This window comes from Gymnoscopelus braueri, assembly GCF_963280865.1.
Source record: "Gymnoscopelus braueri genome assembly, chromosome: 10".
In the NCBI taxonomy this organism is placed as follows: Eukaryota; Metazoa; Chordata; class Actinopteri; order Myctophiformes; family Myctophidae; genus Gymnoscopelus; species Gymnoscopelus braueri.
In genome coordinates, this window is record NC_137611.1 from 27,453,006 (window position 1) to 27,466,826 (window position 13,821).

At 43.1% G+C, this 13,821-nt stretch overlaps 2 protein-coding genes across 4 annotated transcripts in view; both read left to right on the forward strand.

Moving 5' to 3' along the window:
* Positions 1 to 13,821, forward strand: part of ripk1l (receptor (TNFRSF)-interacting serine-threonine kinase 1, like) — a 733,201-nt gene that overhangs the window by 712,515 nt on the left and 6,865 nt on the right. Inside the window, exon 12 of one of the 2 annotated variants that reach the window (XR_013933949.1) lies at positions 8,166 to 8,213. The exons of the other annotated variant lie outside the window; for it this stretch is intronic. The gene's annotated coding sequence lies outside the window, so the exon portion shown is untranslated. Of the gene's footprint in view, positions 1 to 8,165; positions 8,214 to 13,821 lie in introns of those variants that run through there. 2 annotated transcript variants of the gene reach the window in all.
* Positions 1 to 13,821, forward strand: part of LOC308094405 (solute carrier family 22 member 23-like) — a 58,536-nt gene that overhangs the window by 26,775 nt on the left and 17,940 nt on the right. For both annotated transcript variants that reach the window (XM_080441045.1, XM_080441046.1), the window contains 2 exons: positions 10,505 to 10,673; positions 12,844 to 12,971. In XM_080441045.1, coding sequence (XP_080297171.1) covers positions 10,505 to 10,673; positions 12,844 to 12,971 — 297 coding nt within the window. The remainder of the gene's footprint in view (positions 1 to 10,504; positions 10,674 to 12,843; positions 12,972 to 13,821) is intronic.

Here is a 13,821-nt window from a genome sequence, read left to right on the forward strand (position 1 = left end):
AGTTTCACATCCTGCTATGCCGTCCAAAGACGACTTCCAAAGGTTATTACTATAATCTTTTCTGTTAAGTCAGGATTGCTGATGATGACAATGCTAATAACTAACTTTGTCAGCTGAAGTGTCTTCATATAAAACGATGGCTTGGAGAAGTGAAACCATGAATTTGATGGCTCACTGTTTGCTCAAGAGCTTGTTCAGCGGCTTCATTACTGGTGTTGACGGCTATAAAAATACTCACAATAACTTGCAATAAGATATTAACTAGGGGTGTAATCTGTGATCTCACAACAATTCGCATCAATAAAGGGGAAGACCACTCATTTTCAACATTGAACTATGTCTTTAATACACCTTAGAGCTGTAGTGTGAAAGTCCCCCCCTCCCTCTATGTTGCCTAGAACTGGATAATTGATTGAGGTCATGTGATCAGTGACATACGCAGGGTGTACTTTTGGCTGAGGGTGTACTTTTCCCTTTATGATTCTTTAGGAAAATATTCTATGCATCATATGAATTCTCTTATTTCACCAAGTCTTTCACATTCACTTCCTAGAAGTGCCCTATTTCATAACTTCATAACGAATTCTGTTGATTCAGGTCTAACTGTGGCTAAGCTTTAGCCAACAACTAAAAGAGGAAGGTCCAACAAAGGTCAGCGTGTTCCGTGATCCGCCCTCCCTTTAGCGCTGACGTGCTGGGAGTGGGCCCGCCTTTAGCGCTGAAGTAGATTTTGAGATCAGGATCACGTTCGTAAATAGCTTTGAGAATAATTTTGACCTTTAAGGATCAATTCCAACCAACATCCCATATCGCATGCAGTTAATTTGCCACCTTCAGATCGATGCATCACAACACATCGATGCGTTTGTGTATTTGTACACCCTCCCACCGGGGGTTCAATCCTCGGCTGAGTCACATCAAAGGCAATAAAAATAGTCCCCCAAAGCCTCTCGGCTTGGGACTCGGCATTAACCCCTTCAAACCGGGAACGCATCTGTGTAACCACTCTATCCATATTTTATACTTTTGGCTATTCAAAAATAGCAGATATACAATGAGCTTGTAGATCTGCTATTTTTGAAAAATCTTGAACATTTGTGCAAATATTTGAATATATATATATTTTTAAAGGGATTTTTTTTACTCAAATCTTTGCTTCTGGGCGTCCCTGGAACAAAATATTTTGAGATGGCGGGTCGGCGGCCAAATAGATATAATTTTGGGTGGTCCTTGACATGAAAAAGTTTGAGCACCACTTGCATATATAGCAACATACGTTTTTTTCAGAAAACTGTTAGGATTCAGAAGACATTTGTAGAATCGGAACTTCAGGTCTAAATGGGTTAAGGGTTGGATTGGGGGTTAAGTTCCTGCAACATACTAGGCGTCATGTCCAGGGGGTGTACGAGCTGCCTCATGCTACGGAAACAGGAGATGACCCCATGGGCCACATAGATCGGGAACCACTGGTTCATAAGGCTACTTACTTACTTACTCAGGACGTGGTAGCACCGTACTGTACGTTCTATTGTGCTGACACAACCAGCTTCAGCTGAAAATATGTTGTTTTTGTCGACACGTCGCATGACTTATCAGCATAAATCAGGCTTCACACTGCACTGACTTTGTGTTTAACACGTACACATGGTTAGAGATAAGAGCACATACTGGGACAGACTACTGTACATCTCACATAGCATCACAGCTAAGGCAGGTTCGCATGAGATAGATGGGGCTTACACCTGAAGGGCATGCTGCAGCTCGTATGGATCCATCTCATACAATCATTTCTTAGCCCTTTCATCTGATCTGTCCTTTAATTAATGGGACGGTAATGTGACTGTCAGTGTGTAATATAGGCTTCTATGGTACATCGTAATAGCAGCTATATTGCCGAATTGCAGCATGTTACATTAGGGCTGTGAGATCGAATGTAAAGAATCGAATCCAATTTGAAAAATGACATTTAACCATTTGCGTCCATAATTTTTGGCATGTCATTTTAAAGATTTATTTTTTGGCTTTCATGCCTTTATTGATAGGATAGTAGTCTGACAGGAAATGGGGACAGTGTTTTGAAAAAATATAAAAATTTTTTTTTCACGATTTTTCAAAAATAGCAGATCTACAAGCTCATAGCGCGGCACTCGGTGCCGCGCTATGAGCTTGTATATCTGCTATTTTTGAATAGCAAAAGAAAGTTACACAGATGCGTTCCAGGTCTTAATTAAAAATAAAAGAAAGAAAGAAATATAAAAAGCAGTAGGGCTCGAGTGGTTAAGAATAAAAATGACATCATCATATGTGATTAAGTCAACAGTTCTAGGTCATCTCATCTCATTATCTAGCTATGTGTCCTGTCCCTGCTTTGCTTCGCTTCCTTTCCATCCCTTTTTCTTTGCGATGGGAGGAGGAGGAGGAGGGCAGAGCACGTCTCATTCAGACAGGGCTTGGTTTGGTGCTGCTGAGCTCCGTGCACGTCGTGCTGCAGCACTGTGCCACGCTGTGCCAGGAGAGGCCTATAGCCAGCTTCACTGATCCTCCTCCACTGTTCTCTCTCTCTCTCTCTCTCTCTCCTGGTAATGAGGTGCTTTCTCACAGTGCACCCCCCCCCCTACACCCCACCACCCCACCCCTCCTTATACCACAGGCATTAACCCATCGAGGCCTGAGGTTCCGATTCTACAAAATGTCTTCTAAATCCTAACAGTTTTTTTTTTTTTTTTAACTCATGTTGCTATGTCAGTGGTTCTCAAACTTTTTCATGTCAAGGACCCCCAATATGGAATGTATTTGGCTGCGGACCCCCATCTCAAAATATTGTGTCCCCAGAAGCAAAGATTTGAGTTACAAATGTTCGCTTTAAAAAATATATACGTTCAAAGTAGGGGTGTGCCGATACACTAATTTCACCAAACGATACGATACGATATTTGGCTCACAACTTCGATACGATTTCGATACGATACGATACGCACTATTTTTATTATGAAAAATATATGGGGGAGAAAAAAAGCAAATGCAAACAAATAATTCTGTTTTTGCATTATTCAGATATGCGAACTTGTAGCTTTTCAGCTACAATAGCCGTTTTGAATCAAAATAGGGCAATAGTGTGATACCTGACCCGAAAAAAAAACATGTTGTCACCCTTTTCACCTCGGGGCTGTTTGCATGCCTGATTATTATTATTTTATTTTTTTTAAACGATTTATTTTTTTTCTCAAAACGATACATATCGTCACGAAAACGTATCGCGATATATCGCGGGACGATATATCGGCACACCCCTAGTTCAAAGATTTGCAAACATTTTCACGATTTTTCAAAAATAGCAGATCTACAAGCTCGTAGCGCGGCACTCGGTGCCGCGCTATGAGCTTGTGTATCTGCTATTTTTGAATAGCCAAAGTGTAAAATAATGCTTTTTTAGCTCAAATTAAAAAAATGTCACAGATGCGTCCCAGGTCTTAATGGGTTAATCTCTCCACACAGAGAGACGAGGGGGGGCCGGGGGGCATCAGACAGAGGAAAGTGGGGATTGTGTCTGTGTGTTAGTGTGTGTGTGTGTGTGTGTGTGTGTGTACCCCGTTTCCCTTCGTTTGTGTCAATGTCATGCTCCAGGTTGTTTTATTTTTTGCGTTACAACGTGACAGACGGATTGCTTTGTTGTTTTGCCCGCTTGCTCGTTCGTATGCTGGAGCTGTATTTAAGCCGTTCAATACAGGAACGCATCTGCTGTGTCATTTTAGATGTATTTGGGCTATTCAAAAATAGCAGATCTATTGTGTGTGTGTGTGTGTGTGTGTGTGTGTGTGTGAGTGTGTGCGTGCGATTGATATCAGTTGGTCTGGCCCTGTGTGTCTTTGATGGATATCAATCGGTCTGGCCCCTACAAAACATTGTCTAGTCCTGGACAGTAAAAGATGAGCATTTAATTCCGCTACAACGTTCTATGGCTCCCCGGGGACGGCGATCATCAAGGCATCTCTTCCTTCACACAACAACTGCAGCACAGGGGCCCAGCATCGCCTCAGGTACCAGAAGGATCTTTGTTGGGGGGGGGGGGGGGGGGTTTAAGAAGGAAAAAAAGGCCAGAGAGAGGCATCCGATCTGTCACATCTCCTCATGTTATCCTCCTCTGACTGATAAACGGGCCATTGACGAAACACCTCCAATAATGGAGCACGCCGCTCTTTCTAATGGAGACAGACAGGGCTATAGGCGCCCCCGCGCTGTGAGAGCAGAGCAACAAAGGCTTTTCGACAAAAAAGGAAGCCAGTTTCACCGTGAAGCACACGCTGAACCGTCCTCCGTCTGTGTTGTGCTTCCTCCCCCCAACCCCCCCCCCCCAACCCTCCTCCTCCCCCCCCCCACGCCATCTCCTGATAAATGGGTTAAGGTGCAGACTCTGTTTTTTCCCCCTCTCTGAGCAGGGTTAAAGTTCCCTTTTTTTTTGTGCAGTGTGTGCATTCTTCCAACCATGCGTCCTCCCTATCTCTCTCTGCATGGCATTTTTACTATACGTACTGTAAAAGTCTCCCATCTGGGTTTCCTCTGGATTTCCTCCAGGGCTACGGCGCTCTATCTCATCAGACTGAAATAGAGTGGATTGACCTGGCTTCTTCCATATTGTGATCATCAGCGCAAAAGTAGCTATACTGTAGCTATACAGTGGATCCCTTTGTTATTCACATAGACATAAACCACATGCTACACAGTATGATGTACAGTGCATACAGTAACACCATGCTACACAGTATTAAGTGTTGGGATCCGGAACTGGATCCAACATCGAGGAACCGGAATCGGTTCCATCACATTTTGGAACCTGTTTCCGGAACTGACTTGATCACACTGTCAGAGCTAGTATATGGACTTTGCAGCGTGGCGGTCCAGGCACTCTATAGGCTGCAATGCCAGCCTGACAGCGTGTCGCGGGTTTGAATCCCGTTGCCGACGACCTTTGCTGCGTGTCACTCCCCATCTCTCTCTCTCCCCGTTTTACTGTCCTATCTATAAAGCCCCCCCAAAAAACTTTAAACCTTTAAAGACCTGGAACGCATCTGTGTCATTTTTAGATTTGAGCTAAAAAGCATTATTTTACACTTTGGCTATTCAAAAATAGCAGATATACAAGCTCATAGCGCGGCACCGAGTGCCGCGCTATGAGCTTGTATATCTGCTATTTTAGAAAAAAATATGAAAATGTGTGCAAATCTTTGAATATATATATTTTTTAAAGCAAACATTTATAACTCAAATCTTTGGTTCTGGGGGTCCCGGGAACAACATATTTGGAGATGGGGGTCCACAGCCAAATACATATCATTTTGGGGTCCTTGACATGAAAAAGTTTGAGAACCACTGATATAGAAACATACATTTTTTTCAAAAAGCTGTTGGGATTTAGAAGACATTTGGTAGAATCGGAACCTCAGGTCTTAAACTTTTCACAGATCTACAAGCTCATAGTGTTGCATGAGCTTGTATATCTGCTCATTTTTGAATAGCCAAATAAATCTTAAAATGACACAGATGCGTTCCCGGTCTTAATGGGTTAGACAGAGGTTTGTTATTGAGCTCAGCGGTCATTATCCAGAAATAAAACACCGCTGAATTCAGTTGATTGACCAATCAGAATCAAGCATTCAACCAAGCCGTGTAATACGCTGTTATAACACACCTGGATCCGAGCGTGGGTTTCCAGAGTGGGAAATCAAACGGCTATTATTACCACTCCATCCAAAGGGGAATCCCTCCCTCTGGCAAACGGAGATATTAGGGTTCGGGCCTTCAGGCAGGTCTGTCCCGCTACACTGTCTCATTCCACAGATGACCGAGTGAAGTCCATTGATTTAACAAAATTAGCGTGTAAAATCACTGCAAATTGTCTCTGTAAATGATGGAAATAATGAAGCACCATGCTTATATTGAATCAGTTCTGATGACACTGTGGTTCAGTTTGTGTGTGTGTGGGAGACTGACTCGTTTATTGTCTGAGAGTGGGAACCTTTTCTCAGTCACCATGTTCCCATTGGGGACCTGCTGTATAGAGCTGATAGTCTGGCTCTGTGTATTCAACACAGACACATCTCATGCTTTTACATCCTCAAATGATTGTGAAACCCTTTTTGAGCTGTTTTTGGTCAGATGTTGACAGCTGCTGCACGTTTGTCGATCAGTCCACGATAGATCAAAGAACCGTTAGAACTATATGGCTAATTGGCCATGTTTGTTTTGTGCGATAAGACATCGATGAATGATTATGGGCTTATCTCAAAAGTCCATAGGAGCACACACACGCACGCAAACACATGCACATTACTGACACACACACACACACACACACACATTGTCCACTCTGTGTACTAGTCTGTTGGTGTTTTTTACTGGGATACCAGCATGGTGTCCCGGGCAAGATTAACTTATGGGAAAAGGGTGTGGCTGTGACTTTTTGATTGGTTCGAATGACATTTGTAAAGTTTGCAACGACAATGTTAGAACGTCACTCGACATTACCGTTTAACGACGGGGTCCGTCACCACATAAAGAGTGCAACAGAACAGCTGTGGCTCACAGCCTAAACGGCATTTGAAAATGAGGGTTTCATGAGACTCATGCTTGAAATAGTTGTCCTCCTACATGTTACTCACTCGTTACTTTTCCAACACAGCCATTCACAGCTGTAGCCTGCACCGACTGTCACATTATAGAACAGCAGCATAAAAACTAATATCTGTCTGTCTGTCTCTCTATCTACAGTATATGTATTTATCTATGTATACTGTATGTACAGTATCTATCTACAGATGTATACTGTATATCTACAGATATCTACAGATTTACAAATCAAAGAGTGTCGGAAACGGTATCCCAGTCAATGACATTTTATGTCATTTGTTCCTGTTAGAATGGGCTCAGGATAACGACGAATTAGCGAGTGGGAATTTGACACACAAACCCAGTGGCCAGGATCAGAGTGTGTGTGTGTGTGTGTGTGATATCATGGGCCAGGGGTCGTGAGGAGCGCATGTGACCAGGAAAGGCCGTGGCATTAGCTGCAGGGGACAGGCAGTGTGGCCCCTCTGAGGGCCCCTGGTGAAGTGATCAAGCCAGTTGTTTCACTCTTACAACAATGGGCCTCCTTCACTGAACATTCTGTACTTGACACAAGGCTAGTGTACTGGTGAGATTTGTACCAGAGAGGGGGTCTGTGTGAATCACACAGTAGTTTTGGCAAAGTCAGCAAACCAGTTAAAGCCTCTTTGGGGATTATCATGGTTATTAATTGGCTATTGGCTCATACTTTGATGATGTCATTCCCCCCCCCCCCCCCAACCAGTGTGTGTGTGTGCACACGATAATAGGTATTTTATTGGAACTTTGAAACTTCCTCTTTGTTAACCTTTAACCACTGAAGTCCGGCCTACAGTATGTACTGCGTTGTACAACAAATAAAGAAAATAGCAGATCTACAAGCATATGTTTGCTATGTTTGAACGTTCTGAAATGTGATTTTTTTTTGGGGGGAAGAATATATTTTTTGTGTCTATAATGACATTCCCCACTTTAATGACATGCCAAGTGTATGGAGGTGATGCCAGGGTTAATGTGGTTAAATAGCACCGCTATGTCACCCACTGGGCGAGTGCTTGCCTTTATGGGTGACATCAGATGGTTTACGGGTGGATATGTGTGTTACTGAAACCCAGATTGTGCGAGGCATTGTGGGTCGGAGTGTTGATTTAGTGGGATGTGGAGGATTAGGGTAAGCAGGGGTAAGGCGCTCAACGCTGCAAACCTCTGCTACTACTGTAGATTCCATCCACAGTTAATGTTTACAGTATATGTATTGTATTCTTGAAAGGGCGATGTGTGCTTACGATGTTATGTCATCATACGTTTATGTCACAAGATGTATGTGAATTTGTACCATTTATTGTGTGTGTGTGTGCGCGCGTGCGTGTGTGTCAGTGGTGGAAGAAGTACTCAAATGTTTTACTTAAGTAAACGTGTCAATACTGCAATGTAGAAGTACTCCGTTACAATTAAAAGTCCGGAATTCAAAATGTACTTGAGTAATAGTGCAAAAGTATTGGTATCAAAATGTACTTAAAGTACCAAAAGTAAAAGTACTAAAATGTTTGAAAATAGCCGAGTAGATCGGCTATTTTCAAATAGCCTAGGTATAAAATAGGGCTAAAGTGGTTAATGTATGTATCATAATATCATAATTTATATCTGAACTAGTAACTAGTAACTAAAGTTATCAAATAATTGTAGTGGAGTAAAAGTACAATATTTGTCTCTGAGATGTAGTGGAGTAGAAGTACAAGTATTGGAAATTGGAAATACTCAAGTAAGGTAAAATTAAATACCTCAAAATTGTACTTAAGTACAGTACTTAAGTAAATGTACTTAGTTACTTTCCACCACTTGTGTGTGTGTGTGTGTGTGTGTGTGTGTGTGTGTGTGTGTGTGTCAGCATTATTTTACCCAGTCTGCAAGTACCCGGGACATACTGCGCGGGCACAGCAAACTGACCTGTTCAGTACACATGACATCTCATGCGTGGCTGAAGACATTCAGAACCCCATGTAGTCCACAAACCAGTGATCCATGAGTTCGCTCTCATGATGGAGGCTTGACTGAGGTTAGCTGGTTCAATCCCAGCAGGCCCTCGCTCCCATTGCCCCTGCTCTCTGCTCATTGGCTTTGTCATTCCAGCTGCGATAGTGTCTGTGAACACTACAGAGGGCATTATTCATGTCCTCAGGAGGGGGGGCAAGTCCTAATTGAAATTCCAGGCTTTTCCTCTGGAATGAAACAGAGCCTGCCGACACCCACTGTATTATTCCGGTCCTGTCACCTTGAAAGGCCCATCTGGAGACTGGCCGCGTGCCTCGGCTGCAGAAAAAGACCCAGACCCCAAAAAATAGAAAGTGATGCGTGAGATAGAGGGATGAATGAAGTAGGGCAGGCAACGGCAAGAATGCCAGTGTTAACTTGCGGTAGCGTTACGCTTCTGCAGTTCAATCCAAAGATGGATGCATGGCGCTCCATGCATTGCAGATTCAGACCATTGCTATGCTATTCTCCTTCGCAACATGCTAATGCTTAATTTATGCTAAGTCGCATGACGGTATTGCATGACGAAAATAGTCCATCTACAAGCTCACAACGCTTGTGTATGCTGCGATGAGCTTGTAAGTCGCCTATTTTCGGTACACAACATCGTCTTACCAAAAAAAGTACAAGTCGAGCATAGAACGGTTTTGTCTTGTCGCGCAACTTTGGTCTGAAGTATCTGAACTAGGCTTAAAGGGCTGAAGTGGCTCTGGTTGCTGCCAGCCAGCGTGGCGTGCATGCTAATCACTGGCTGAATGAATCGGTGCCATTCTGATAGAGGAGGAATGAGTACAAGGAACCTCTTTCTACTTCAACGCCCCAGAAGCCCACTGCCTTGCTGCACTGAATAACAACTATAGACACAGATTTATCTCTGATTCTTCTGAATTCCGTCTTTAAATGTGAATAATGTTTTGAGTGTGTGCCATGTTTATTGTTGACCCACATGTTGTGTGTTCTGCTTAACACATTGAATGCCAAAAACGGTCCGGACCGTTTTTGAGGGTCCAAACGAGAAGTGCCGAAAACGGTCCGGACCGTTTTTGACCCAATTCTATTTTTATACATGTGGGCCACGTGGGGCGCTAAAACGAAACTTTGACATCACCCAAGCAGTTTCTGAGAAGAAGAGGCTGGATGTGGCTCCATGTCAAAAATCCTTCCGGTCGGCGTTTTCAATGTTATCTCCTTGATTAAAAGCTTAATATCTCCATTTCTTTTTAATGTGGTGGAAACGAGCCGTTTTCGATCGGCGATCACGCTGCAATGGAGGGTCGCGTTGGAAATATTATTGTTCCAGGCGTTAGTCGGGACCCTCCGCCGTCTCGCACGCACGCTTTGTTTACATGCATTTCCGCGTCGGGGCTTCTCACAGCACGAAATGTATAACGCAAGTGGATGGAAGAAATGCTGGCACTCAACGTATAATATTTTAATAAACCTCTGGCACCCAATGTGTTAATTGAAAGATGAGGTCATTTGGAATAAGGCTGGTACAAATTAAATCCCCCACGTTTAATTTCATACAAGACTGTTCTCCAGCACAGTTGGCTGTCTCTATTAGCTGTAGAGTGCTAGATCTGACGTTTTATTCACAATGCTTATTTTAGAAGAAACTGTTAGTGAAAGATGATGACATGCTCTTCATTGAAAGCCTGTGTTTTTTCATTAACGTTGGTGAACATTTTTAACACAAATCTTTGCTTCTGGGGGTCCCTGGCACAACAAATTTTTAGATGGGGGTCCGTGGCCAAATATTTATCAATTTGGGGGTCCTTGACGTGAAAAAGTTTGAGAAGAACTGCTTTATAGAATAACCATGACATGACCCACTGACCTTTTTACCCTCTGCCTTTTGTGTTCTTTCTGCCAGGAATCGAGCTGTGTCTTCCGGTATGGCGTTTCTCCATGACCATGGTGGCCAGCTTTGTGGTCCTGGGCGGGCAGCTGGCGATGCCAGGCGTGGCGTACCTCTGCCGTGACTGGCAGGTTCTGCAGGCTGTCATCATCTGCCCACTGCTGCTCATGCTCTCCTACATCTGGTGAGGGGAAAGGGATCCTGTCTGCCACACACACTAGCACAGAACCGTCATATAATGGCTTCCCATAAATATTTGAACATTTTAAAGCCCCCTTTTTTTTCTTTCTTTTTTTACAGCGTGTCTCTGTTAGAGCCTAGAGGCTATAAGAGGGTCTGTCCATCTGTGCGTGTCTGTCTTGTTTGTCTGGAGCTAATTTCGCAAACTGCTGAACCGATCAGTGCCAAACATCTTGTGCACACTGCCACACACCTGCCGATCAATTAATTCTGGCGCTGCTCCCGTGAGTCACTCCGTCAGAAATGCTAGTAAAGTTTACATTTGGTAAAAGTGAAGAATTGGCTTTCTCACTCCCTGCGTATGCCAATGGTCCATGCTCATGTACTATTGACCAATACTGTAGGTCAACCCACTGAGGGCATTTCCACCCACAGAATGTTAATTGTGTGAGAAATTCTCGGCTCCCTCACTCTCTTTATATGCCAATGGTCAATGCCCATGTGTAAGTTCAGATCCAATGGATGAGGACAGCAGAAGGAAGGAAGAGCAGATTTCCTCATTTTATAGTACCGGTAGTAGGATTCAGTGAATTTCTTTGAAACATTTAGCATATAAAGACATGCCCAAAATAGGGATGGCAGTTTGAAAGTGGTTAGGTCTGCCTGTGGGTTTTATAAACTAGGCCAATGATGCCTGTTGGGAACGCATGCCCCCTCTGGTTAAGCAATACCCGTTGTACCCTGTGTCTGTCTGTCTGTGTCCCTTTTATGCTATATGTATAACCCAAACACTGATCCGACCTTATGTGGGGGATTTGCCTATATTATGTATTTTTTTTGGCCGACTCTCCCGGGTTCTCTGCAACATGCACACCAAGTTTGAAGTCGATCGGTCGGACGGTTCCGGAGATGCGCGAAGGACAGACACGCAGATACGCTCACAGAGATTTCGTGCATATGTAGTTGCATATGTATCCATTAAAAAGTTACATTTAATCCATTGGAACACAGGTTCTTTTCTCCATTACCTGAAAAGTAATGCTTTTACAAGGTTTCCGCCGTGCAGCAACGAACGATATACAGTAGCTACAGTAGGCATTAGCAGAAAGTCAGGCTCCACAAGGGCATTTCCAGCAGCGTATTCCCAGCAGTAATGGGTTTAATACCTTATCGTTAAGTCGTCTCCAATGACCTCTACTATTACAGCGGTCTATTTTGGTAAGATTCAAGCACTAAACACTCATTTATTAACCTCCATTTACCCTGCCATGACACACATTACGCTAATATAGTCCACTACAGCCACGCAGGCAGCAGGGATTTATTTCCTGCCATGCTTGTATTATCGCAAAGCATGTCCGTGATGCATCTGGACAACAAAAGTGCTCTCCATTCAGAAGAAATCAAAACTATTTCAGGGCCCCCTGTCGGGTACAATATTGCTGACGCAATGCACTTAGGTGAGACTAAAAACAGTATTGGCTTTTACACAAAGTGAGGGATCCTGTTCAGATGATGTAGGGCTCCCGTTTCACGTCTGTGATGAAAGCAAGGAGTCATTTAATTTAGACTCAAGTGTCCATTTCTTATTAACCCATTCAATCCGGGAACGCATCTCTGTCATTTTACGATTCCTTTGGCTATTCAAAAATAGCAGATATACAAGCTCATAGCACGGCACCGAGTGCCGCGCTATGAGCTTGTAGATCTGCTACTTTTTTTAAATGGTGAAAATGTGTGCAAATCTTTGAATATATATTTCTTTTAACATTTGTAATATATTTTGTTCCAGGGATCCCCAGAAGCAAAGATTTGAGTAACAAATATCCGCTTGAAAATATATATATTCAAAGATTTGCACACATTTTCCAAAAATAGCAGATCTACAAGTTCATAGCGTGGCACTCGGTGCCACGCTATGAACTTGAAATCTAAAAATGACACAGCCAGATGCTTTCCCGGTCTAAATGGGTTAACCACTTACTTGAACCCCAGCTTCCATATTCCGTAGGGAACGTTAGCCAAAAATAGCCGGTCTACGAGGCTATTTTTGGCGAAGAGATTTGGTGTATACGGGGAAAAAAGCGGTCCAAGTACAGAGCCAACTCGGGTCCAGTTTACTAAGTGTCGAGGGTTCAAGTGGTTAACAAAGGGGTCTTCTGTCATCTTTTCAGGATCTTCCCTGAGTCACTGCGGTGGCTGTTGGCCACACAGCAGTACTGCCGCTCCAAATGGATCATGGGCTACATCGCAAAGAAAAACCAGGCCAACGTGGATGTGGACAATGATCAGATCCTTACAGGTAATGGAAGCACACAGATTGTCACATAGTAAATATTATGTTATAACTAATATGTTGTGGGTAGTCATTGCCTATTATCATTTTTACATTACTTTCCTTTTAATACAGCATGTATACACATTTGTTCATTTTGTGCCTGTCTGGTGTATATTCATTTTACAATTAATTTAATTCATTTCCCGTTCTTTTATTGTCATTGCAACCGCAAAGAAATTGTGTTTGCCAATGCACTGAAAATAGAAAAGAACATTTTGGAGAAATGGAGACTACAAGCAAATAAAGGCAGTAATGAATCTAAACATGTATTGTGTAAAACTAAGCTGAATGCACTACACCGATGCAAATGAACGCAGTGCAATTTGCATCGGTGTAATGTAATTTCCTAGAGGTAGTGAAGTTGTATGAAGTTCAGTGTGCATGGACACTCCACTCGCGCACGTGAAGATTATTTTTTCCACCCCGGGCAACAAAAAAACAATTTGCATTGACCAGGCGTCCTGCTGTCGCCAGGTTTAGCGAGAACAGTCGCACACAAACCTCCGCGCACAATAAAGCGCGTGAGCGACGCTTTTTCTTGGTGGTTTCCCAGCATAACTCCTGAGGGAGTGGTGGGTGGTAAGCCTGTGACCCTTGGGCCAGTCATTTGTCATTATTACCGTGAGTGGATGGAGTGCACAGAGACATTGTTTACAGACAGCAGAACATGAGTCCACCACATGGATTCAGAGTTGTAGTCATCAAAGCCAGTGGTTCTCATTTCATTTCAAGGCTCCCCCACTTTCCTTTAACAGTTTTTTTTAATTTATTTTGTATACATACAAATGTAACGTACAAATCTTGCAACAATTTA